This window comes from Ammodytes marinus (genome assembly GCF_949987685.1).
Source record: "Ammodytes marinus genome assembly, chromosome: 16".
Classification (NCBI taxonomy): Eukaryota; Metazoa; Chordata; class Actinopteri; order Uranoscopiformes; family Ammodytidae; genus Ammodytes; species Ammodytes marinus.
This window is the reverse complement of record NC_137220.1, coordinates 20,834,660-20,861,976: the sequence shown is the minus strand read 5'-3', so window position 1 is coordinate 20,861,976 and position 27,317 is coordinate 20,834,660. Positions and strand designations below refer to the sequence as shown.

The 27,317-nt window shown below is 42.5% G+C and overlaps 1 protein-coding gene across 1 annotated transcript in view; it reads right to left on the bottom strand.

Moving 5' to 3' along the window:
- Positions 1-2,316: 2,316 nt before the first annotated feature.
- caskin1 (CASK interacting protein 1) overlaps positions 2,317-27,317 on the bottom strand; it is a gene marked incomplete at its 5' end in the record, with an annotated part of 88,864 nt that continues 63,863 nt past the window's right edge. Inside the window, 16 exons of the mRNA XM_080044537.1 lie at positions 2,317-2,579; positions 3,111-3,612; positions 4,119-4,743; positions 5,148-5,462; positions 5,936-6,553; positions 6,756-7,294; positions 7,498-7,641; positions 8,352-8,490; positions 8,602-8,703; positions 11,949-12,059; positions 14,785-14,894; positions 16,517-16,598; positions 18,467-18,588; positions 19,444-19,548; positions 23,275-23,520; positions 27,004-27,121. Of these exons, the coding sequence (XP_079900663.1) occupies positions 2,483-2,579; positions 3,111-3,612; positions 4,119-4,743; positions 5,148-5,462; positions 5,936-6,553; positions 6,756-7,294; positions 7,498-7,641; positions 8,352-8,490; positions 8,602-8,703; positions 11,949-12,059; positions 14,785-14,894; positions 16,517-16,598; positions 18,467-18,588; positions 19,444-19,548; positions 23,275-23,520; positions 27,004-27,121 (3,975 nt within the window). The 3' untranslated portion in view covers positions 2,317-2,482. The remainder of the gene's footprint in view (positions 2,580-3,110; positions 3,613-4,118; positions 4,744-5,147; positions 5,463-5,935; positions 6,554-6,755; positions 7,295-7,497; positions 7,642-8,351; positions 8,491-8,601; positions 8,704-11,948; positions 12,060-14,784; positions 14,895-16,516; positions 16,599-18,466; positions 18,589-19,443; positions 19,549-23,274; positions 23,521-27,003; positions 27,122-27,317) is intronic.

Sequence of the window (27,317 nt, the reverse complement as noted above, 5' to 3'; positions counted from 1 at the left end):
AAAAAAAACTAACAAAATTGAACATTGCATTTAAAATGATACAAAAACAAAATCAAAAAACTGAACAACAAGAATTGCTTGTATTATACACATCGCCACATCTGAACACATATACACAAAAATAAAAAATAAACACTTCCTTGAAATATCCCGACATGGTATCCTACAATGATTCATCAGCTCGGACCACTGAAGCATGGAGAAGCAAAACGGACTCAACACTCAGATTAGATCTGTTTACTTTTAAAAATAGTCTTCAGGATGACACACACATCATAAATACACTTCTTTTTTTGTTTCAAATTTCCATATATATATAATTTCTATGTTATCATAATTTAAATACCACAACTATTCTCTGAATTCTTGTTCATTTATATAAGCAGTGTGGCTGCCATGATTTTCTGAATGGGCCGAGAGGCTAATGGAATATTGAGCGTGGTGGCACCTCTCTCGATGCAGTTTCCAGCTGGTTTGAGGAGCTTAAAGTGACACTCCAACAATTCCAGTCAAGAAGACGGTCCTGGTTAACAACTCTAAACGTGTGGTGAAACAGTTGCAAATTGTAATTGCAAATTGTAAAGCGGCAATTTAGGAGTTTTGTCATAAACCTGATGATGTCATATTGATGTCATCAGGGTTATTTCAGCAAGTTCAAATGTATAGCTGAATGCCTGCGCTACAATCTGAGCCCATGGAGTTTCAAAGACATGGGTGTTCACCGGGTAAAGTCTAATGAAACACACTACTGTATTGCATTATGGGAAGTGTAGGATCCAATTGCTTTATGTGGGTGCATTATTAAATCCCTGGAGTGCCCCCTATACACAAACCATCCAGCTTCACAGAGCCCTACAGCCACTCGCTGCATCTTAGCACATAAAAAAAAAAAATCCCATGAACACGCTGTCATGGCAACACACTCGTGTAGTAGTAACCATGGTGATGCCGATGATGACGTTGAGGGTGATGATGTAGATTGTCATGGCAACACGGGGAATGGGTGGTTAGGGCGAGTGTGTGGGATGACAGATAAGAGTGTGGATGTCCACTGAGTTGTCTGGAAAAGGATTTGCTACCGTTGAAATTTACTTTTTGTTATCTGGTGAGAAAAACAACATTCATAGGAATTCTTGGTCCACTCATTAATTATGGATCTTATAGGTACATTTGATTATTTAGGGTCTTAAAATAGGATGCATGGAGGGGCATATCCATAGCCCTTTACCCACATCCTGAAATCCTTCTCCAAAACTTTTCAAATACGTTATCCCCAACACTTAACATCTGCTTTCACTCAACCTACTGTAGCCTTCCTGCATCTTCCTCCCTGTACTCTCATTTGAATTTTATATTGTGCAGGCTCTAGTGTGTGTGTGTGTGTGTCTGTGTGTGTGCAAGCTGGCTGCATGAGTCATTGTGCTTCTCCTAAGTGTGTATGTGTGTGTGTGCATGTTGAGGGTGATTATGAGGATGTAGCGGAGTGTATGAACGCAGCCAGTGCAGGAAACTAAACTCCATCCTGAAAATCTCGACTATCCGTATAAGCTCACATACACACACATCAGTCACCACACTGTCCCTATTACTCTGTCTCTCCAACACACACACATACATACACACACACACACACACACACACACACACACACACACACACACGCACATCCACATGCACACCAGGAGCTAAATAGTCTCGTTTTGGTCACGGATAAAAATCTTTCCATCAAGTAATTTACGTGGTCACAACACCAGAGGTCACCATTTCACACAGAGAACCAAGACATCAAACCAAAGCGCAATAGAGATTCATATTTATCGTTATATTATATATTACTGTGCTAATGCAGGACTTTTTTTTTTCAGTAGATATAAACTCTCCATGCTTAGAATGTACACATACCATACTATGATTCATTACACAGTTGGCTTTTCTCAACTGGTTTAGTTTATTTGTTCGACACGAAAGCCTCGAGAGTCCACATGGGGTTCTGAAAAGACCCACACGTTTTTGATTGCAGTCTCCTCCATTTTGTAGCTCTTAGTCATCTCTCCATCTTATGATTCTTCTTTTTTTCTTTTCTTTCCTCTTCACATCACCCCTTTTTGGTCCTTTTTTTTGTATTTACCATATCTCTTACAGTGTCCATCTCTCTCTTGTAATCCATTCATCATTCTTACAAGGTGTCTGCCACATGTCTGTCCACGCATGCGGCAGCGGCTGCTCCATCATCGTTTTTCATTGACAGCGGCAAGAGAGGAGAAGAAGAAGAAGAAGAGGAGAGTTTTTTTTTTTCAAAGCAGCGACGGTTTGGATGACAGAGAGAGATAAGGGTGAAGAGGAGGAGAGAGAGAGAGAGAGAGAGAGAGAGAGAGAGAGAGAGAGAGAGAGCTAGAGTAGGCATGTTGTTGCCCATTGTGCCATCTGAGTCAGTCCTTTAACACAGCCTAGTCGTGGAGACACGCCGATTTGGTCTCTACGGTTACTCCAACATGGCGTCCAGCTGGTCGGCCAGGTCGTCGAACATGCTGCCGATGTCGTCCAGGATGCTAACAGTGGTCTTCTGCTCGGAAACGGAGCTGAACGGGCGGACACACACACACACACACACACACACACACACACACACACACACACACACACACACACACACACACACAGAAGCAATTGATCAACAGAAGGTAAACTTCAAATGTTAATTGAAAAGAAAAAACTTAACATGTGGTGTAAAACCCCAAATGGAATTTCGTCGACTTTTACTAGATGTATCTGAGTCAGGTCAAGCCTTTGAGCCAAGTCATGGTTTAGTTAACACTTGAACTATATTTAAATTCAATGAAAATCCCTGTTAAAAACGCAGCTTTTACAGTACATCATTTTTTTTTAACTAAAAGCATGATATTACCAAAGTCAGTGTATGTTTTGACCAATATATTTCATATTATCGTGTCAGATAAATACAATTTCAATATCAATCAAACTCATCACGCAACCATTATTGTTGCCATAATCGAGCAGCCCTAGTTAAGTGTGAAGTGTGTTGGTGTTAGCAGCACAGTATATGAGTCAGTGTGTATGTGAACTGTTTGAGTGCTGTTTCTATCTCTTACTCCTCCTGGCGCAGGATCTTATCCTCCACGGCCTGCAGAGCGGCTGCCAGCGAGGCGCTCGTCTCCTCTAGCTTCTGATGGACCAATGAATCCACTCCGAAGTCCGGCGTTGTCGAGGCGACCGGCGTGGTGACCCCGCCTCCCGTCATTCCGCAGTCCACAGACACGCCCCCGATGGAGGAGCGAGGGGGTTTGACAGGCGGCGGAGTGGGGCTGGGTGTGGCGGGCGTCTGGGGTGTGGTGGGGGTCTGGGGGGTGCGGGGGCTGGGTGGAGACGGGCTCAGGGGCTTGGCGTTGGGTGGGCCGGGGATGGTGGACGGGGGGAAGGAAGGGGGCGAGCTGGTCTGTCGGGCCACGGCAGAGTGCTGCTGCTTGAGCGCGGCGTGGGGCGGGTTGGGGGAGGCGGGGCTGGTCAGGGAGTGGATGAGCTTGGCCGGTTTGGGCGCCGTGGGCGGGGGCGTCGGCTTGGGCGAGACGGGCGGAGGAATCTTCTTTCCTTCGCCTACAGAATCGGAGAGAGAGAGAGAGAGAGAATTACTTGTTTCAAATATTATTTATTGAAATTGTTGATCAAGAAACTAAATAAAAGATGACCATATGTCCACCGTGTGCTTATCACAGGAGGAGGTAGTGATAAGTTTGGTTGGTAATGGGCGGCGTGGCTTCCCCCCTTATGATGTCATAAGGGAAGACAAATCTGACTGCAGGTTTTCAGAAAGGTGGAGGTGGAAAAGGAAAACGAGAGAGGGTTGTTTTTTTTCATATTTTGGGAGTCACTAGACACCAATGTTGATAAAACATGAAAAAGTGAATTTTGCATAATAGGTGACCTTAAAGGCATCATCATGCCTTGTGACAACAGAATTGTGTTACCATGTGTTACTTTCAGTAACTGAGATATCATCATGTTTCCCCTCTTTATTAACACTAGCCTATTGAGCCTTTTCCCAGCAAATATTAAAATTAGGACCCCGATCCTCATCACACAATGATACACACAGCGAGTACCTGGGCTTCCAGGTGTCCCGGGGCCCGGCAGGGGAACTCTCTTGTTGGAGACTGGCTGTGGGGGAGTCAGTGGGCCTCCCTGTCTCTTTATCTGTGCCACAATGGGCTTTGGGGAGACTGGAGGCTTTGGTTTTCTCACTGGGCCTCCTTCATTGACCACTGGAGCTCCTTTGTCCACACTGTCCCTGCGAGGGGCAGCAGTCACTTGCGGTTGAGGTTGAGGTTGTGGTTGCGGTTGCGATGGCGGTTGATGTTGTGGCTGGAGTTGAGGCTGCGGCTGTGGCTGCTCTGTCACTCCGGTATCCGACACCGGGCGGCGTTTGACGGTGGCCATGCCGTTCTGGTAGGGCAGCGGCTGTGTGGTGTTGGGCTGCTCTCCGTTAGCCGCGGCCATGTTGTCTGCGTAGCCCTCGGGCTCCTTGTCGCGGCTCTTGGGCCGGCGCTTGACGGTGTTGGACTCCTGCAGGGTGAAGTCTGAGCCGTTGGGGTGGGGCTTGGAGCCGCGCGGCCGTCTCTTCAGGGTCACCGTGGCCTCCACCCTGGAGATGTCCTCCTGCGTGTAGCCCCCGTCCCCCTCGGGGGGACCCTCGCCGCCGTCGCCCTGCAGACAAACACAAAATACACACTAACGGAAAATTCATACATTCGTGACAAGGGGTCATTGTTGCACAAACATTCAAAAACATTGACAAGATAAATGGATAGCACATGTAAAGCTTGCAGAACACATAAACTTCACTATGGACTTTTATGACATTAGAGCACACTTAATTTTAGCACATTGCGTTACATGAATAGATAATGTTGATACATAGATATAGATAGATAGATAGATAGATAGATAGATAGATAGATAGATAGATAGATAGATAGATAGATAGATAGATAGATAGATAGATAGATAGATAGATAGATAGATAGATAGATAGATAGATAGATAGATAGATAGATAGATAGATAGATAGATAGATAGATAGATAGATAGATAGATAGATAGATAGATAGACAAACATATGAATAGATATCTACCTGTCCTTCTCCTTCTCCTTCTCCTCGACCCTGGCGGCGGATGGTCAGGCTTCCCTCCTCTGCAAAGGGCAGGTTCTCTGAGGAGCTGCCGCTGCCTCCAGAGCTGGGGTGTGGTGAGGACGGGGGCTGTGGGGAGGAGGAGTTGACCGGAGGAGGGGAAGAGCTCTCAGGCTGGACGGAGGGAGACGGGAAGGGGGAGGGAGTCGGTTGCTCGCGTCTGGCGGCCGCCACCAGCTCGCTCACGGGGCCGCTAATGGTGCGACGTCGGTTCACCACCTCACCGTCAAGACCAATGGCATCCCGTGTTTTGCCCACCTGGTAAACATTAAAAAAAACACACGACCATACAATCAGTTAATCATGCTTAAGCTCATTGAATGAAGTAATAAACGTGTGTATTTTACATTTTGGAAAAGCATCTAAAAAAATAGATGTTGTTTCATGGAAATTTAAATTGTTTTCTGTTTGTAATTTAATTAAAAAAGTAAAAAGTTTCAAATATTTTAGATTCATGACGCATGTGAAAGTGAAACATTGCAGGCCTGTTCTGCTTTAAATTAGATGATTACATCTCACAGCTCATGAAAATCTAAATTCAGTATCTACAAAAAAGAATACTTGATAAGGCCAGTCAAAAATAACTTCTGAGATGCAATCAATTGATCAGGGCATGTGACACTGCTTTAGTGTTATGCAGATTTTCCTTTTGTTTAGACGGACCTGTACATATATACATTTGTTTTTTTTTACAATGACTAATACCAAGAGTTCTCTCGTTTCTCTAATACCTGCAGGAAATTCCTCTGCAGCGCTATGCCTTTGGCTCCTCCCCCTATAGAAGACATCTCCAACATGGCGGCGATGCTCCTCACGCTGCCGACGCTGCTCGTCTCCACCACGGCCTTCTCCAAGGACACCCCCAGGTCGCTGGCCCGCCGCTGCTGGTGGTAAGGCACGTCCAGCATTCCCCCCGTGATGGCGAGCGCGGCCGGCTGTGCGTTGCCTTCCGTCAGGTTGGAGTTGGAGTTGGAGATGGCGGAGCTGGAGCGTTTAGGTGGCGTGGGGGGCGGGCCCTTCTTCTTCTGGCGCAGGGCCGTGTGGTTGCGGTTGGCGGCCATCTTCTCCTGGTTGCGCTGCGAGTGGCTGCGGCTGACCCGGTGGCTCACCGTAGCGTATTTAACTCCATCGCCCCTGACGACCAGAGCGGAGCCAAGACCTCCAGCCGACTCCGCTTCTCTCTCTCCTCCTCCTCTGTTCCCTCCTTCCACCCTCTCGTCACACTCTCCATCTGACACGGCGTTGCGGTTCAGGCTGTGAGCGCATTTCTTCTGGAGCGCAGAAGCCTCTGCTCCGTCCCCCTCTTCTGGCTGGGCCTCCGGCGGGAGGCAGAGGAGCGGGACCGCTGGCTGCTGGTCAAAAAAGAAAAGAAGAAAAAATTAGACTTTGGGATTGAAATAGACTATTAAACTTGTAGTTTACTTATACAGGGTTCCTACAGCTTGGGACAAGTTAGCAACTATTTTTTTTAAGACCCGTCAAAGTTTTATTTAAGATGCTAACCTCCATGGGCTGCGTCTGCGGCTGTCCCTGGTGCTGCGGAGCCTGGACTTGAGGCTGCTGTTGCTGGGGCTGGTGCTGGGGCTGGGCGCACGGAGCTCCGCGCTGGGTGGGAGACTGCGGCGGGTTGGATCGTGGCGACTGAGGCCTCTCCCCCTGGATGAACTGCGGGGATGGCCTGCGTTTGGTCTGCGGAGAGGCGGTGGCGCTCTGGACGGAGGAAGAGGCAGAGGAGGAGGAGGAAGAGGAGGTCCTGGTCTTGGTTGGAGTGTGGGGGGGCGTGTAGGGAGGCGCCGGCTGGGAGTGGGAGTGTCGGTGTTTGCCTTGAGATGACACGCTGCCTCTGTGAGAAGAAGTGTTGCTGCCCTGGCTGCTCTGCTGCCTCATAGTCCGCGCCTCCTTCTTCGGTGGCCCCGTACCCCCTCCTCCTCCTCCTCCTCCTCCTCCGGTAATGACCTCATCGTGGTCTTTGCTGAGGCTGCGTGTTCGCTGGGCTTTGCCCGCCTCCGGCCCCTGCTGGGTCATGGCGCTCTGCAGCTCAGGGCTCAACTCGCTGTCCTGGAAGGTGATCATCTTCGGAGACATGACCTCTGGAGAGCCAGAAGAGAAAATAAAGCCTCAATATTAATAGGGATATTAATCTTAAATCAGACAGGAGGTTATGACTGCGCAGAAATAAAACTTTATGGGGGAACATTTGAATCACCGAGAGATCTGATGAGATAAGGCATGCCAACACTACAGTAGATTTAACCTCATTAAAAAGTGTATGGTTTATCTTCTGCTGGCTCACCGTCTGGAGGCGGGCTGTCCAGCGACATTGCTTCCTGCTGCTGTGTGAGTGGTGGGGGTTTCTTTCTGAGGGAGCCGGGCCCGTCCGCGCCGCGCTGCATTTCGGCCAGACGCTTCACCGCAAGCATCAGCTTCTTCTGGTGGCCTGGAACGTTGAAGATAGGAATAACCTTTCTTTTTCATTTATACAGAATCAAGTACAGCAAAGAATTTCTATCTGCATGACTTCTACGTACATATATCTTCATGTCCATCTCCTATGTCTTCATCAAATACCCAAATGTAAAAATGTTATGTGGGGGAAAATAGGGAATAGATCAATTATTGGATGCAGTTGGAAAATGTTTTGTTGAAAAGCAAAACGGTCCGGTAAAAGATGTTTAAAGTAACATACCAACTGGATGTTGAAGGAAAATGATAATCCTTTTTTCAATTATAAATTGTTTTACTTTGTCAGTTTTGGTTGCTCCATATGACACAATTTGAACACAATATTGTATTAATGTGGTACAGGGACAGGGTTCATTCGGTACATATAAATGCTTGGCGTTGATCATTTTTTAACCCTGGGTCTACCCTGGTTTTATCATCTTGGCTAATGTAGTGTAGGTCAATACCCTTGCAACATCCTTGCATAAATTATTGGTGCCTAATTTTGATGGCAGACATTGTCAGATGCACCCTTTGATTCATCAAAGGGGATACTTCTGCTATCGCTGTAGTCAGAACCAGAAATACTTTATTGAATAGAAACAGGTGAAATAAATAAGTCTAGGAATATGTGCTTAATGCAACAATATGTGTAATGTGAAAAATAACGTTATGATGTAAACAAAGTATATCTGTATGTGTTACCCAGTTTAGTGATGCCTATTTCCTGCAGGTCCTCCCAGGTGATGTCGGTGATGAATTCGATATTCTCGTAACCGTTTTGCACCAACACCTGGTGGTACTGGTTTAGACCAATAGCAGACAGCCACTCCCCTAGATTGGCCTATAGGAACAGCAGAAACATGACGGGTCACCGGGCAGGCAGACACTTGTAGCTTGCCTTTTAAAACAGATCCCAACCATGGTCCTTTTGTTCGTGTTGAATTTTACTCACAGGCATCTGATCAGGCAGCCACTCGGTGACACTGAGCTTGTTGATCTCTGATGTCATCTTCTTTCTGTGACCTGGTTTAGATATTCCAATAGCTGTCAGATCCTGCACACACAATCAAACACACACACATGCAAGTAAGATACAGCAGGGGCAAGTTCATGCTTTTCCTCCACTAAGTGAATAGAAATCTCCCCAAGACTCCGGCAAGCTCTCTTTCTCTATCAGACACACACACACACACACACACACACACACACACACACACACACACACACACACACACACACAGAAACGCACAAGGATACAACGCACAAGGAAAAATTGCAACACAAAGAAACAAGTGACAGCCGTGACTTCTGATGAAAAGCTTCTGCCAGATGAGGAGAAGGAAGTGAGCAGAAATGTAAATGTCTCAAAATCACAAGAAAAGCAAGAAAAAGAAAATGTCTGCAGTGAAAAGGAAGCATCTGAAAGAATATACAGTCAAGTGCGAAAGTTTGTGAACCCCTTGAGCCTTTTGGAATTTTATTTATTTTAACCATTATTAATTCATTTTTATCAATACCAGTATTTTTTATATGAAATAACAGATGTTTGTTTATCAATTCAACATTTTTCTTTTCCAGAAATCAATTGTTAAAACAGATAAAACAAATTATTTGACGAATGTTGTATGTGCAAAAGTTTGTGAACCCTAAGCTGCATTGCTTAAATCGAGCAGGTTGACACAATCAGATGGGCCAAATTGGTTGATGAAATAGACCAATGTAATGAGAGATCTTTAGGAAAGAAATTGGGTGGCACTAGATAAAACAGAGATAAAACCAGGTCAGTTTAGGCTCACCAAAGTGAACCCATACAGGTCAGACATGCTAAAAGGGAAACAAATCTCAGAGGATCTCAGGAATAGAGTTTTGATGTTGCACATTTGTCTGGGGACAGTTATAAATTCATAAAAAAAATTTGAGCTCAATCGGTCCACCGTGAGGCAAATCATCTACAAATGGAGAGCTTTAAGAGTGACTTAACATCTGCCTAGAAGTGGACTTCCTTCAAAAATATCCTCAAGCGCCACAAGAAAAGTGATTTTTCAGGTAAAAGCCAACCCAAACATTACATCTGGAGATTTGCAGACAATTTGAAACCACCATTATTCACTTGGGAGAAGGTTCTGTAGGTGGTAGGCAGAATTGCGTTTTTGCCCAAACATGGCGGTTTTGGTTATGACCAAACAGTTCAATTTTGGACTAATCTGTCCACAGAATAAGACTTCAGGTATCTCCAGGTGCTCTCTGGCAAAGTTGTGACAAACAGTTTTGTTCTTTTTTGAGAGCAGAGGCTTCTTCAGCAACCATCCCATGAAAGCCATGTTGACTGAGTTTTCTTCTTATTGTGGAACCATGCACATCTGTCCCAGATGCTGCACGAGAGGTCTGCAAATCACTAGATGTAATGTTTGGGTTGGCTTTTACCTGAAAAATCACTTATCTTGTGGCGCTTGTGGATATTTTTGAAGGAAGTCCACTTCTAGGCAGATGTTCAGTCACTCTTAAAGCTCTCCATTTGTAGATGATTTGCCTCACGGTGGACCGATGGAGCTCAAACTTTAAAAAAAATAATTTATAGCTGTCCCCAGACAAATGTGCAGCATCACAACTCTATTCCTGAGATCCTCAGAGATTGGGTTCCCTTTTAGCATGTCTGACCTGTATGGGTTCACTTTGGTGAGCCTAAACTGACCTGGTGTTATCTCTGTTGTATCTAGTGCCACCCAATTTCTTCCCTAAAGATCTCTCACTACATTGGTCCATTTCATGACTTCATTTGGCCCATCTGATTGTGTTTACTTGCTCGATTTAAGCAATGCAGCTTAGGGTTCACAAACTTTTGATCATACAACATTTGTCAAATAATTTGTTTTATCTGTTTTAACAATTTATTTCTGGGAAATAAAAATGTTGAATTGATAAACAAACACCTGCTATTTCATATAAAAAATACTGGTATTGATAAAAATGAATTATTAATGGTAAAAATAAATAAAATTCCAAAATGTTCAAGGGGTTCACAAACTTTCGCACTTGACTGTATATATATATATATTCATTTATGTGATATCATTTCAACTCATTATTCCTTTCATAAGTAAACATGCTCATACTTAAATATAAATTAAGTGAATACAAAAAAACTATACTGTGAAGACTTATTTTGAACTACAGTGCATCATACTGTCATCGTCTCTGTTGTTTTGTTTCTGTGTATTTTAGTGGTAGTTGTTGTAGACTCACAAGACCGTAACAAACATAGGCTACACGAACAATCACAAGCACACACATAGGTACACTCGCACACACACACACACACACGCTCGCTCACTACCACACTTGTTTGTAAAACTCATGGATTGTATGCAGATGCGATACAAACATACAGTAGAAGTGGCCAGGATTCTTCAACATATCACACATAACAAAACCCTTTTTGGCTCAGCTCTGATTCATTCAGCATGCACAGCACTGGAGTGTCAGTACATAATACAAATAATTTATATATGCTGTAAATTATTTGTATGTAGGTGAAACATGGCAGAGAGCACCAGTCTAGGTCCTCAGAACAGGCAGCAGCAACAGTAGTGAATGGTAATGGCAGGGTCAGAAGGTTGTGTGGATATAGTGAACTTATTCTTCTATTCTTTAGCTCCATTTTGAAAGTGAGACTTAACTCTGACTGTTTATGAATGTATGTTTTAGAAACTTGTGTGGTGCATTTACATAAAAAATACAATGTATTTTTATAATGTGAACGTTTTATTATACAAAACAAAAAAGATCAGGTTAAAGGGGCTATCCACTAATTTAACACAGCATGTCCATTAAGCTTTGGGGCTCACAGGAGACAGATTAAAAGAAGTCTGGTCGGAATCAAAGTAGCAGAGGCTGAGTGATTCTGACGTTTAGACCCTATTATGGGTCAAGCTGGGTCAATGGATCCTACATTTCCCATAATGCAGCTCAAAAAAATTGTTTTTGCAAAACAGGTTGGTGAGAGCCATGAGACTCGCAGGCTTTTAACAGGTAAGAGACAGATGCAGGTCAAGGGTGAGAGGCAGACGGTTGAACAGGGACAGGTTTGGCAGGGGGAAGGAAAAGGGTTCGGTTTAGTTGACTGGTTTTATTGTGCTCAGTTGAGATATTTTTTTTTTTAAATAAATGGATATACATGCATCTTGGAAACATGAAACTGGAAAACAAATCAAAGTCGTGCAGACTTGTTTCCACTGCAGCCCTTGGAAGTGCCTGCGGCCTCTCTGGGGTTCAGGGGTAAAGGGGTTCATGGGGCCTTACCTCCGGGGTCATTCGGCTAATGGTGGGCAAGTCATACCCAGCGCCCAGGAAGTTTGGAGCGTAGACCTGCAGCTGAAAGTCGCTCAGCCATTGGACAACGGCCTCTGAGCTCTACGGGGGAGAGAAACAGGGGGCATTCTGTCACTGGCTCCGTGTCGGCCTCTTCAACAGCCACTTTTTTCAACAGGGACAAGTAGAGCCAAATAAGGGCCACAGTTTAGACACTGCAGCACTATAGTCTCACTACTCTTAAAGTCATTTTTTCTTCTATGTCTGTAGTTGAGCTTCAATGGTTGAACCTAAATGCACACATTCCCTGTGTATTTTAATGTCTATACTTTTTTATTCTAGATGCTACATACATGTAGCTGCTATACAGTATAATAGCAACTTAGCCAAACTATGCTGTTACTGTTTTTTAGAGATTAAAAAAGGGTTGCACCATACGAGTTATTTTGTAGCGATAAATTGCCAAACATGCAATTTACACCGACAAACTGCCAGGTGTGACTGTTGTGTAGCTATCTGATCCAACTGACAAAACGACTGTTAGCTTGCTATAACATGAAGAGTAAAATAGAAATATGATGAGAAACCTGGCACATGATGACATTTAATTAAGATGACAATTTAAACTGGTGAGTTCAGTATATTTTCAAATAGCAAATATTAACCAAATGCTAAAATCAGTTAGCATAACATTAAATTAGATTAAGAAAAGAAGGGCCTACATAGTATCCAACTTAAACCTGCTATAGCATATTTTCTATTGACATATCACCGTCTATGTTGATAAGGTGAACTAGTTAGCAAACAGATGCTAATTTACAAATGAGATCTAGGTCCAATATTAGCTACCTTTTAACTTGTTTTTCTCGATCGACTCCTGAGGTTAATATTTGACTCTTAAGATGCTAGATGATCCAATATGTTCACTGGCTAGTTGCCCACTTCATAAAGAGATCTATGGTGAAGGCAAGAATTCCTAAGAGACACTTGTAGTACAAAGACCATCTATCCTGTCAGGCCAACGCGTTTCAGCTTCTTAGTTGTCAGCATTTAACACATTACAAGGAACATTCAAACAAGATAAGCATGAAACACAACCATTTAAAAAGGGTTTAACCAAATATGTAAAAGCTGATATGTTTGGGTGTTATGTCGCAGCTCGTGATGCAAAAGTGACGTTTTGTTGACCAAGTTGATTGCTTTTGACTGGACAGCCCTACTACTGATTCCTAGCTGGAATTGACAGTGACACATTACTAATATATTTACTAGCTAAGACACTCATGGTTCTTAATGGTGCAAACAGATTTAGTAAACTTCTAGTCTAAAACCAGCAAGTAGTTATGGAGAACTGATAAAGGATTTCACATGTAAATGAGTTATTGGCATATGAATAGCTGGTACAACCCATCTATATAGGACCACTAATATCAATATCAAAATAGCTGACTTTCTGTGATGTAATACTCTATGCTAATGAGCAACAGTAGAGAACTGAGCTACAGGAGGGCAAGACCTCATCACAACTCTGTTTCTCTTTACAGTCCTTCATCCCCTCTCTGTTTCTCCATCCTGTCTTGTCTATTCTTTCTCTCCTCTCCTTTATCTTTCCCCGAAAGAGCCTCTTCCTCCTACTACTTCTCCTTCTCTTCCTTCCCCACCTCTTCCTCCTCCACTGTCACTCAAGGCCAATTGGTTTTTACCTACAGTCTTGCATCATCCGCTGTACCCTGCTGAGGGAAATATTAGGATGATGCTGATGAATGAGAGGACTGCAGCTAACAGATGGCCGTGAGAACATGGCTTACATGACACTCACCAACGCGCACGCCGGACGCACGCACACACACACACGCACGCACGCACGCACGCACACACACACACACACACACACACACACACACACGCACACACACTGTAGACAAGCAAAGCACACAAAACCACCACGACCACCTGCTTCTTAAATATGCTCATTGGTTTATCAAGCCAAAAATTATCATACAATGAGACATGAGCTTAAATGTGGGCCCACACATGTATATACAAGCACACACACATACACTACAATAAATAACATATTACTGTACATGGTTTAAGTTCAGATTTCACGCTTTCTATGCCAAGCTAGTCCTCCCACGACATGCACAGTGCTGGGCACCTGCCAGTACACACACACACACACACACACACACACACACACACACACACACACACACACACACACACACACACACACTGATATCTAATGTTAGTTTGCCTGAGGTACACGTAACAACCATCAATTGAGAGACAGTTATCTCTGCAAAGGAGGAAAATTACCGCAATGGAAGAAAAGAAGCTGCAAATAAAAGTAGCGAATAACGATGGGATAGCAGGTAGCAGATAAACAAGAGAAGGACAATACTCACTCTCTTTCTGACACACACACACACACACACTAAATCACAAGATTTCTGGTTCCAAGACTCTTTCAAGATCAAGCCGGTGATCCTTCATTCACACACTCACCGTGTCGTGGCTGCATCCGAACACTCGCAGAACGGACGAGGCCAGTTGCGCGAGAAACCGTTGTGACATCTTGGTGTGTGTGTGTATGGATTTATATATATAAAATCTGTTTGTGTGTGTGTGTGTGTGTGTGTGTGTGTGTGTAGAAGAGTGAGAGGGTTGTGGTTGAGGTGACTGAGGAAGCTACATTCTCATCGTGCTGCCGTTCAGCTGTTGATGGTGGTGATTGTCTGTATGTGACTGGTGTGAGTTGGTATGAAAGCGGGAGAGAGAGAGAGGACTGAGTGTGTGAATTGGGGGGGACTGTCGACTGTCCTACCTTCCCCTCGACTTGCCCCTCCCCCTTCCTGGTTGCCGTGGCTTCGTAAGGCGGCGCTTCGTGGAGCGGGCAACCCGATTGGCTCGACGTGCGAGAGGAACTGGCAGGGCCTGCTGGGAGAGAAAAAACCATTGGCCATCCGTTCCTCAGTCTTCACACCTAACCTCTACATCGAACTGACTTGTGGTCAGTTTCCTTCATTGCTTTAATAAAGAACCAATTAGATTCTTGCTTTCCAAGATATATAACCAATCAGAGCCTTCTACACTTCCCTCCTTCAGCCTCGGCCATCTGTCCATTAAACAAGCCAAGATATGTGTGTGTGTGTGTGTGTGTGTAGAAGAAATATAGGGGAAGGTGGGGTGATTTGTGCATTTTGGAAGTTGCAAAACCCATTGTTTCTAGAAAACCGTGGAAGAAATTGGAAATTTGACCACATATTTAAGAAGAGCCATCCATTTGACTCATCCTGTAAAGAAGGGAGACACAAGGAATAAGATATAAGCACATTTAAGCTCAAAAAACTGTGTTTTGCCTTTCAAAGTAAAATTTCCATGATCAAGGTTTTTTGATTATTGTGTCTGAACAATTATAGACACGTTTGAAAACATTTGACACATGTTTTAGTGCTTTGGTATGCTACACTTTGAGTCTATATAATTAGCACAATGTCAACCCTAAATTGCTGCATCATGCCTATTATCCAAAATTCTGGGGATGGGGTGATTTGTGCGCAAGGGCCTGGGTGAGTTATAAGTAAGTAAGTAAGTAAAATGTATTTATAAAAGCACATTTATGACAGTTTGCACTGTCCAAAGTGCTGTACATAGTGCATTCAGTAGGTAAACAAAGAAGGTAAAATAACAATAACCATAATAAAAGACGTAAAGCCCATACATCCACATAAACACAGATAGTAGTGCAGAGGTAAGTAAGTAGTGCAGAGGTTAATGGGGAGGAAACACCAGGGTGTACATATGGGTTTTGAGCCTTGATTTAAAGGCAGAAATGTAGGGGGAATCACATTTGTCAGGTGGCAGTTGGTTCCACAAGCACGGAGCAACTAGTGCAAAGTACATTTCTGAGAGTTGTGCCAGTGGCATGGCTGTATACGCTGGTCACCAAAAGAAAGTGATTGTCTACAGTAGCTCAGAAGAGAGTGACATCTCAATTCCACTTAACGACACCACTGATGAGAGTTCAGATGGCCAGAAAGATGATGATGGTGACTTTGTCATTGTGACACAATGACGCACAAATCACCCCACTACGTGGGGTGATTTGTGCGACAAGACAACTTTTTTTCCGAAAGCTATATTTCTTAAACAGTTTATTCCAGATCCAAAGTTTTTATTGCCAGGGATGCACAACATCCTGAAATATATGTACATATTTGAGTTGGAGACATAACTGTCAAGGCCTCACTTTAAAATCACTTTGAGTAAAAAGTTGCACAAATCACCCCACCTTCCCCTACATGATATTTTTTTATACACCATTACATTATGACTCTTAATTTTCTAACCGGACTCTCTCTCTCTTCCTGGTTTTAATCTTATTCTTTGTATTCAAAACATTTCCTCAAAACCCCCCTTCTCACCGGTTTCCTGACACTTGCATTAATTGTAGTTACAGTGTGTTTATGTCACAAAGTAAGTAAACTCATACAATTCAATCACAGAATCTGGGTTGAAGGAGGAACCACCCTGTGTTCTTCTGGCCCTTGTCCTACCTGCAGGCTGGTCCACAGACTTGGACTGCTCCAATAGATGCTCCTTGGCTTTGGTGGACTGGGACAAGACCGTGGCGAGAAGCTGCAAATACACAAACACAAATGCAATCCATTACATGATTACATTGAGCTGATGCTTTTATCCACAATGACTTACAAAAGTGTTTTTATCCATTTGGTTACAACTCCGCAAAAAAAAAAAAAAATACAGCAACATCAAATTAGCAAAACGGCTCCAAGTTCTACATTTAGAGACGATAGAGAGAAAAATATTCCCCCCCTCCTTTCTTCCCTTAGAATTGTATGAGCCAAATTGTAGCTCGAACCGATGAGTTTTTACATTCACATTAACAGGCATGAAGTCAGGTTTAGCTTAGGCAGCATCATATGCTACTGGTCATACCAAAACAAGTACGTCTGTAACAGCAAAACTCAACTTCCTTATCATACAGTCTCAATGTATCACCTACTGTACACAAATCCCATAGTTTTAAAACTAACTCATCATCTCGGAAAAGGACTGATCTTTTTAGGAAAGTCTGCCTGGAATAAAACACAGATAGGTTACACCACAGTAGGTTGACTATTGCTACATTGATCACATTTAAACCTGGGTTCTGAAGCTTTCAGTGTGAGAAATTTAAAAAATGTGACTATCGCTGATGAGAATTGAATTGAATGGGTAGAGAAGCAGAGAAGATACAGATGCCATCAGTCCGTCGGAGCTGCTGCTGGGTTTCATTTTGCTGTGTGGATGTTTCAGTGGGTTTTTAAAAAAAGTGTCTCACTTGCAGTTTCTTCACAGGACGCTTGGTGCAAATGTGCAGCTGGCTGGCTGCCCTGCTGAGTAAATAAATAACCATCCTGGAAGACGTCTTTAGACTAAGAACATGTCCAGCCTATGTGGCCGCTGCATCTATGTACGTATGTCTTTGTATCTAATAGTATGTTAAAGCATAGAGACAGCTTTAATGCTCATTGCTGTAGAGTTCTCCATGTCCATACTGTACAATATGGGAACTGCAAAGGCCATAGTATATGAATCTAATCATGTTCAGTCATTACGCCGTACAGTCAAGTATTTGTCCAGTTGGTCTTCTGTCTGTATGTTTATGTTTGTGCTGTTGTTTCTTTTAGTGAGTCATTGACTTTGTTTACATCAGTAACGCTTTATTTAGCAAGTGCATAATTAGCTTATAATGACTAGTTATCTACAGTGAATTACCCTGGAAAGAGCTATGTACTTAAGTACTAACTATAGGGTAAATAGGAATCTGGAACTGCACTGTGAAAACACAATTGCAAATTCATTCATTATGCATCTGTAGTGGAAGATGTAAACAGATCCTTAACTTTATGGCCTCTTACTAAGAGAGATGAACACAAAATGTTTTGAAGCAGTTACATAGTTTGATGATTTCATATGGGGGATTCCTCAATATTTTTGCCTTTTCTTCACTATTCTTACTAATTTTGAGTGGGTGGGACCCATTTGAAAATAAGCTTAATGCAAATAACTACTGTGCACCAATCAGGATTTAGGATTTTAGCTAAATGTGATGACTGTTTAGGGGGTTGCTGTCAATTAAATCTGACCAAACCACACCCGCTCCATCCTGAATACATTAGCTAGCCCTTTATATTTTTAAAAACTAGTTATAACTTCAACTTCAACCTTGACCAAGTTGACAGGAGTTGTAAGTAAAAATTCCAATACATGTAATCTAAAATGTGTTTTCTAAAGGAAACGTTATTTCCCGCAGATGCTTTTGTCATTCAAACAGTAATATAATTGTTCTCTTTGGTCAGGGTTAGGGTTATTGTGATTTTTGTGGTTACAATTAATATGCACATTTTGGAATACTACATCAGTGTGTGTGTGTGTGTGTGTGTGTGTGTGTGTGTGTGTGTGTGTGTGTGTGTGTGTGTGTGTGTGTGTGTGTGTGGTACCTTAACCCCCTCAGCCTGTGCGTGGAGGATGTGTGTGGTGGCACTACCGGCACTCTGACCGCTGCCCGACGACCGCACGCTGGTCACACTGCCGGAACTACCCAAACTGCTGCGGTCTCCACCTGTAATACGCACACACACACACAGACACACACACACACACACAGACACACACACACACACACACACACACACACACACACACACACACACACATGCACCCACCCAGACGATATGTGTGTAGATTTTGTGCATACAAACGCACACATGCAACAACAAATGGATGCATAAAGTCACACACATGCACGCACGCACGCACACACGCACACACACACACACACACACACACACACACACACACACACACACACACACACACACACACACACACACACACATTGAGTGGTTTAGCTGATATCCAAAGCAACGTGGTGACATGTGTGACTCTCCATTGAAATGCACTGGGCAGCATGTGGTTGAATTGAACCAGACGGACTGACGGACACACATACAGGATGACGGATGACCGAGCGACAAACACAGATGTAAAGTAAACAAGACACACCTTTTGCTTTCAAACACACACACACACACACACACACATATACACGCATATTCTTTTCTCAAACTGTTCTCATTCCTAAGTTTTTTTCTTGTTCTCTCTCACACCAAAACATCTGCAAACATCCAAGTTGGAAAGACATACAGACTAGACCGATGCAGATGGCTGCAGTAGTCCTACACATTAAGGTTTACTCAGAGTTCAGCTAAGCCTTATAGATGGAAGCAGGACATGGGGTGGTGGGAGGGGGACTGTCAGGAGGATAAGGTCAAAGAGTATCTGAAATCCTGCTCTTGAGGGATAATTGCAATACCATGTAGGCGGGTGAATGGATGTCAGATACTGTTTGAGCCTGCATGGTTCAGAGTTTAAGGAGTCGGGGATTGTAGGTCTCAGCGCAGCGCGGCTTAGTTACCTGCCACAGGCTTGCGCAGTACCCAGATCTCTTCGTTGGAGCCTCCATGGGGCCCACTGGATGCGGTGGGGGAGCTGTGAGGACTTGCCTCTGAGCCGCGACAACCTTTAACACAGAACACCACTGTTAGCCGCTAACCGACCCTAAACTGGCCTTGTTGTAAACACTGCTATCCTTTTTTTTTTTTTGCTTTCATTTGTTTTGTTTTAAACGATGTGTTTTTTTTTTTTTTTGCCGATGGCAGGGGAAGCGGAACAGGCTGAAAAAACAACAATGATATATTATTACCCTATGAGGTCGATATGGCTAACATGTTACGTAAGAAGCTATAAGAGTCGCCTACTCACACTCTGTCAGGCACATTAGCTTAGATACAAGGGTGTTTCTTGGCCTTTCTTTTGAATGTAAATCAAGTTTAGAAATTTAAGTTTAAAAAGCTCTTAAAAAAAACTCGGGGAACTGCAAATACTAATGATAATTCTCTGTGGCTTCATCACTTCAAGCCACCCCTCAAAAAAATTCATATGCTCATTTGATCTATTATTAATTTAGAAAATATTGATTAGTCCAGCTTTAGTGTAAGGCTTGAATATAGCTTTGTGTGTCTTTAAACTTTGATTACATACTATGATAAAAAGCACTGATATAATGAAAATTCTAAATATTTTTCATAGAATATTTATCGTATTTAGTCATTAGAATCTTGGCATAGATTAGGTTTTTGTCACATAGTTATAGTCATGCTGATAAGTATAGTGGTAAAATGAGGTTTATATCTATTTTACCCTCCACAGTATCTAAAATCATTTTAAATGTGGAGTTTTGGACATTTCTACAGCAAGTGTTGATGCTATAGCCTTCATATATAGCTAAGGATAGTCGGGTTAATTAAATAAGGTCCAAGCTTATCGATGACAAAGAGAAAGGGGGCCAGTAGGGGAGCAGGTTGATGGGGCAAAGGCGGATAAGGGATTTGCTTTAAAGGATTATTATGTTTCATACTTCGCATTCACGCAAACACTTTCATTCTTTCTCTCACAAACACGCACACACACACAGAAAGAAACAGCATATATATATAGATATATGAAAACATTTATATACCCAGAGTACATAAATAAATCCATAACATGAATATCTGTGTATATATACACATATATGCCATACTGTACATACACATACATATATAATGCAGCCATAAGTGTGTGATTATATATGTAAGCCTGGTCAGAATGGGGCTGCTGTAGTGCATTTGGAGAGTCATAAACCATTATAACCATCTTGACAAGGGTTTATAAATGGTTTAGACTATATGTGTAAGCCAACAGTGCTCTAAAGATAACACACACATTTGAAAAAAAAAGTTCTGCTTGCTTTCATATAATACCGCAGCTCCTTCTTGTGGCCATTTTGCATTCCTCCAAGTGACTTCAAAACAAAGGACTGAACAACCTTTGATTTAACCTCAATCAAAAATCAAAAAATTCAGATTTCAACTAGTGTGGTCAAGGCTAAGGTCAAATGTATACCTGCTTATATGTAAACGTATTATCATTTAAAATTTTTGGCATCTCTACTGTATGATGATAAAGGTTTGTCTAGAGGGATTTTTCCTCCTGGATGGAACAAAATGGCGTACAATGAAGGCTCCCATTCGCAAAAGAACGTTTCCAGTTAGTGAGTAGCTTACCTGCCAAACATCCCGGGTGACATTTTCTTATAACAATGTATTTGTGTCCCTTACAGAGCTCTCGACATATCACATAAAAACTTGCATGTAAACACATCATTTCAGCATGTATTTTTAACACCTTGAGTTTAAGATTCCAATGAAGGCTGTTCAAAAGCTAAAGACTGTTATGAATCAATTAGCAACACTCCGTATACAATATCTTTTGAAAGAGAAAATATCAGCCAGAAATATCAGAAAAAACTTCTCTTTTGAAGCAACGTGTCCGACTGAAACCTCTGACAACCACAAGTGTCATTAAAAGCAATGAATTCAATCTTTCCAGAAAACAAATGTTAAATATATTGAACAACTTTGTTGAGACCCATTGGTTGTGTTTCAGCACATTAATAGCCATTCTGGACTCATTCACCCATCCAAAACACTGGTATAACCTTCAAAACCAACAACACACATACACACACACACACAAATTGAGGGTGTAAGTGCAAGGTGGGTTAAGATTGGGGTTAAAATGATCAGACATGACAATAACGCACAGGACGAGGACAGACCACGAAAACACGCTTGTACACACAGTCTGGTCAGGAGAGAGTTGTGTGTGTGTGTGAGTGTGTGTGTGTGTGCGTGCGTGCGTGCGTGCGTGCGTGCGTGCGTGCGTGCGTGTGTGTGTGTGTGCGTTTAAGAAACAAGCAAGGTTGTCTTGGCGGTTGGGATTGTGTGGTGATATACGGAGGAAGGAGGGAAGAACAAAGAGGAGAGGAACGAATGAAAAAAACTAAAAATGCTCAAAACAAGCAACCAAGACATTTAACTGAAGCACAAACCAACTCAGGTGAACAGAGGTCTGCTAGGTCTGATAGGGTTCCTCCCACCTGACACCTCTTCCTTACCAGCTAAGAAATTCACAAAAATAAATCTTTTGTGGGCAGCATTACAACCACATCATCATGAATTAACATACCGCTGCAATGGCATTACTCTATCAGCTGTGTGTTTGTTTTGTTCCTTTCCTACCAATATGTTATCTAACAAAGAGAAATGCTTAAAGACTAAACATGTCTTTGCAATAGCTACACATAGAAATGTACTTTTAAATAGCAAGCATGGAGCTATGGAGCCTCACTTGAGAGCTGATTAATATGAGACTCATTGTACCATTAATGTAGTAGCCCTGACATGAAGCATTTGGTCTAATTTTGTGTCACAAGGGGTTGCAAACTGTAAAGACCAGTCAGACACATGCACTGTTTCCTGTGAATTCTTTGTGCATGTGCAACCCACTGTAGGGATGGCAGACTCTGCCACTAACAAATACAACTGCTACATACACTATGTAAATATATTGAATTGTCGGTAATGAAAAAAATATTGTATGACCATTTTAAGGATTACGCTCATAGCCACTTATAGTGTCTTGGGTTGATCAGACATACAGTATACAAATGCAACCAAGATGCGTTACAGACTTCTATTACAATCCAATTAGGAGGCGGATTACCAACAACCTCTGGGGCTGGTTTGAGAATCACATAAGTGTAATTACACCAGTGTGCGGTCTGTGGAAGTATAGCCTCTTACAGACTCTAGTGACTTTAGTGTCAGTAAAATGAACACATTTTCTCGCGATCACATTTAAGCGATGGGAGAGCACCTCCAGTTGTTTCAACACACATATTGAGATGACTTGTTTTAGCTTTTCATGCTAGTTCTCTATTCATCGTTCATTGCACAAGTCTATTGAGCAAGATCTCATTTCTTTGATAATGATGCAAGTAACAGCAAGTGAACTTAACCCTAATGACTCTTATGTCTAAAAGCTGACTTGGACTCTCAGTAATAATGTATATGACAACAGCAAAAAACAGAAAAACAAAACCTTTACATGTATGAGCAACACAACTACATAAAAATTACATAAATAATGATCCATAACAGAAAACTTCAATGGATGCCTTCTTAGTAAGAATATTTAAAACACCAATTACAATCATTTATGACCAATCAGAAATAGAGTTTTATGCTGGCAGATACGCCAGAGGAAAGCATCCCTTGAAGCTTTAATAATAATAATAATAATAATAATAATAATAATAATAATAATAATAATAATATTAATAATGAAAAAAGGGGGCGTGTACCTGGGAAAGTGGGTGTGTCTCCCTGTGGGGTTGTCACGGGCGACTTGCTATAGCCAAAGGAAGTGAAAAGTGGAAGCAGTGGCTGATGGGAATGTGGTGGAGGAGGAGGCGGTGGAGGCAGGATATGGATCTGATGGAACGTGGTGTCGTTGCCGTTGACTACCGCGTCGGCAGGGGCAACCGTCGCCGGAGGAACCAGCGGTATCTTTTGAAACTGTTGGGTGCAAATGACTGTGCTGGCCAAACCTGGATAACACCCACCGTGAGACGACACACCGACACACACACACACACACACACACACACACACACACAACCAACCAGCCCACAGTGGAACCACCGCCACGGAACAAACAGACAGACCACAAAACAGAGAATTACACATAAGAAAAAAAAGAGGGGGAGGGGGAAAAAAAAGAAAAAAATTAAAAAACGAAGGCTGAAGTTACGAAATTAAAACCAAGAAATCAAAAGTGGTGAAGGACAGGGGTTGGTGTTAAGAGGTGGGAGGACGGAGAGAAAAGGAGCGGACGGACCAACGTGGACAGGGTTAAAATGAGATGTGTGGAGAGGTGAGAATGGATGTGATGAATGGTGGGAGCCTGGGATGCTGCCAGGGACTGATACATATTACCTAATAGTCATCAGTGGCCTTGTTTGAATCCTTCAGACTTATTTCGTGACACAGGAAATGACTATTTACATCCATGTGTTTTCTATTGATTGCCATTAGCTATTAGCATAGCAACGACAAGCACTTTTAAACGCACAATATATTCCGCTGTTATGGGGCTCACAGAGCTTAGGTTCAAAACAATAACCCAAAACAGAGTTTGATTATGTGATGCATCATGGGAACAGATTCGGCAGCTGAGGCGGGGAAAAAGCGGTGGGCAAGGCATAAATGTGGTCTATTACGATGGTGCAAACAAAACTATACAAAACAACAAACAGCAATACAATGCTATGCTATGGAGCTATACTGCTTGTTCTTTCTTAAAATTAATAATTTCCCTAACTTTGAAATTTGATGGAAATATTTGTGATGAAAGTTTGACAATTTACAAGTCTAAAAAGGTCATATAAGAAGATGTTGCACACTCAGCAAACACGCTAGCTAGCGGTTATGCTATTCTATAGTGTGTTGAGTGAGACGATTGTAGCCCAACATCCAACACAACACGATGCTAAATGGAGAGGTTGTACATTATTCCCCTTCAAAAACATCTGGCTGAATTATGTTACATTAGCTTTTTTTTTGCAAACTTTAGGAATCAGACAAACATCTAAAATATCCCAAATTCCACACCACAAAAATATATTTATATATAATTATATATATATGATATCTATAAATGGCTAATAACTCAATTGCTACAGTTGTTTTTAATATTCTTGTGATTGGTGACTGACTTGATACAGTAACCTTTGTAGAGTATGTCCTCAGGTAAAGTTAACAGGTATAGTAGTTTCCCACTGATTGTGACGGCTGTTGCAACACTTGGGACAATTTGACACAGTTCAAAACGAGTTTGTTCATATTTCTCTATATTGTGGTAAATACAACTAGTTAATGTTCCATAATGAGTAATTGTACTGTAATTTGCCATATTTGTTGGTTTCATTGTTAGAGGAAAAATAAGGAGCAAAATGAGAGGTGGAGTACATTTAGAAGAAACTGGCTGGGAAGGAATGGTGTGTGTGTGTGGTGGGGGGGAGGGGGTAGAATAATTAAAAATTGATGAAAAAAAGTTGAGTAAATGAAACATCTTGGTGAAACAGCTGCCGTAGCCCCGAGTGTATGTGTGGCTGTGCCCTGGCAGTGATTAGTCGTGTATGGCTGTGCAAGCCAAGTGGGGCTTCCCCAGCTGTTCTTTCCATAGCTCTAAGAATGTGGAAGACGTAAGGTATTCTTCCTTGACTTGAAGCAGGTTGGTTGGTACAGTGGTGAATTAACTTCACAATATACACACGTGATCAAAGTGGAAAACGATGAGCAGAATAGGAGACTACATGAGAAAAGAGAGGTACTGTGAAAGATATGAATTATGTGATCACGGAATATGAAAATATTGCAAGAGAGAGCCTGAGACGAATAGATAATACTACAGACAGACAGCCAAACAGACGGATGGACAGGTATACTAGACCCAAACACGCACACCAATAAACAGTTAAAGAACAAACATCCGAGCCTCTTTGGGACACTTTGGGATGATGGGATGGATGTGAATTTGCGCTGCAGATATCACCAGAGGGCAGGACGCTCAGTATGGTGATGTAAGATGGAGAAAGGAGGTTAAAATACGAGCTTAGCTGGCAAGCTTAGCTGGCTAAGGACGACAGCAAAATGATACCTTTAATCTTGGCAGATCTTTGACCTGATTAGCATGTGTTAACATTAGTTAACATGAGAAACAATTCCGGGAAAAAGTTTGACGTTATGACATTTCTTGCAGCATGTTAGATGATAAGATTAATACCAATTTCAATGCCAATCTACTGTACATCAAATGTGATGCTGCCAACAGCCGCTGCATAGCCTAGCTTAAAACCAAGCTCCAACCACAGCAAGTTCTACCAGCATCCAATGCGGAAGTAACAAAAAGTGCAGTTGCACCGGGTGGCCACTAGGAGGCAGGTTTCCAAACTGAGCAATTTCTCGTTGACTCCCATGTTAAATAGGCCGTTTTCACGGAATTATTAAACCTATTTAAGGCCTGGTACAAAAAAACATTATAGTCTGTATGCTTAGGTCATATCTCCATGACAACACTGAGGGGGTTGAATTTTTTTCTAGCAGGCTAGTTTTTCTTCTTTTGGAGGTTAAAATATATGAATAATTAGGGGCGCGGTCTCTTGAGTGACAGCTACCAGGCGTTGGCCCTCACTTCGCCTTGGAGGTATACGTCAGCTAGATGGGTGTATCTCTCTCCCCCCGACATCACATCAATGCCCTTTTTCGGAAGGGGAAATGAGGCGGAGTAAAAATATGACATGATGGCGACGCGCATAAGCCAGGACGATTGGATGCAGTTGGAATAACTGAGGTCAGCCCAGATGCTACATCCATTTTATATACCATCTATGCTTAGAACCAACTCCGGAAACAGTAGGAAATTGCCAGGGACATCTGGATGATTTTGGTGTCTATCATTACAACCCAACAGATTCTTTAATATAATTTGGCCTGAACCTCTAAAAAAAAATCTTGTAAAAAGTGCAACTAAAGCGGGTGCACACAGTAAACCTGGATTATACGTTGAGTAATGCTGGGATGTCTGCTCTCCTTGTGTGTGAAAGAGATAAAAGGGATGAAATTCTCTATTCTAACCTGTATTCATCCAGGGATAGGCAGCTAATGAGATCGCACGGTTGATGGCCTTCCTCAAGGGTTAAGGAATAGGGTATAGAAATGTATTTATCCACTTAGCTTCACTTTTCTTCATCTTCTTTCTTCTTTCTTTTCTACCTTTCTCCAAGTTCTTCTCCAGTGTTTAGCATGTGTATTATTTAATTCACCCACACACTTGGCTGATGCTTGATCCAGTCAGTCAGTTTGCTCATGTGTTGCATTACCCACACACACACTAACATACTGTACATACTCACACATAGAAGCGACACACACACACACACACACACACACACACACACACACACACACACACACACACACACACACACACACACACACACACACACACACACACACACACACACACACACCTGTACGCTTGCTGATGACTTCCACCATGGTTGAAGGGAAGTAGCCCACACGGTCATTTCCTGTTCGGTTGTCGTGGATACAGCCTTTCCAGCGTCCGTCGGGGTGCTGCTCTAAAACCTGTGAGGTCGGACACAACGATAATATGGAGATTTACAACAACAAAAAAACATAAGTGACAAAAAACATTGATCGATTGTCATTACTGCAAAATATCCTTTAGCGATCATGTCAAACTATGAAACGGCAAAAGATTTGAGAGAGCAAGAAACATTCCTAAACATAATTGGATTCGATCGTGCAATCCTGACCATTT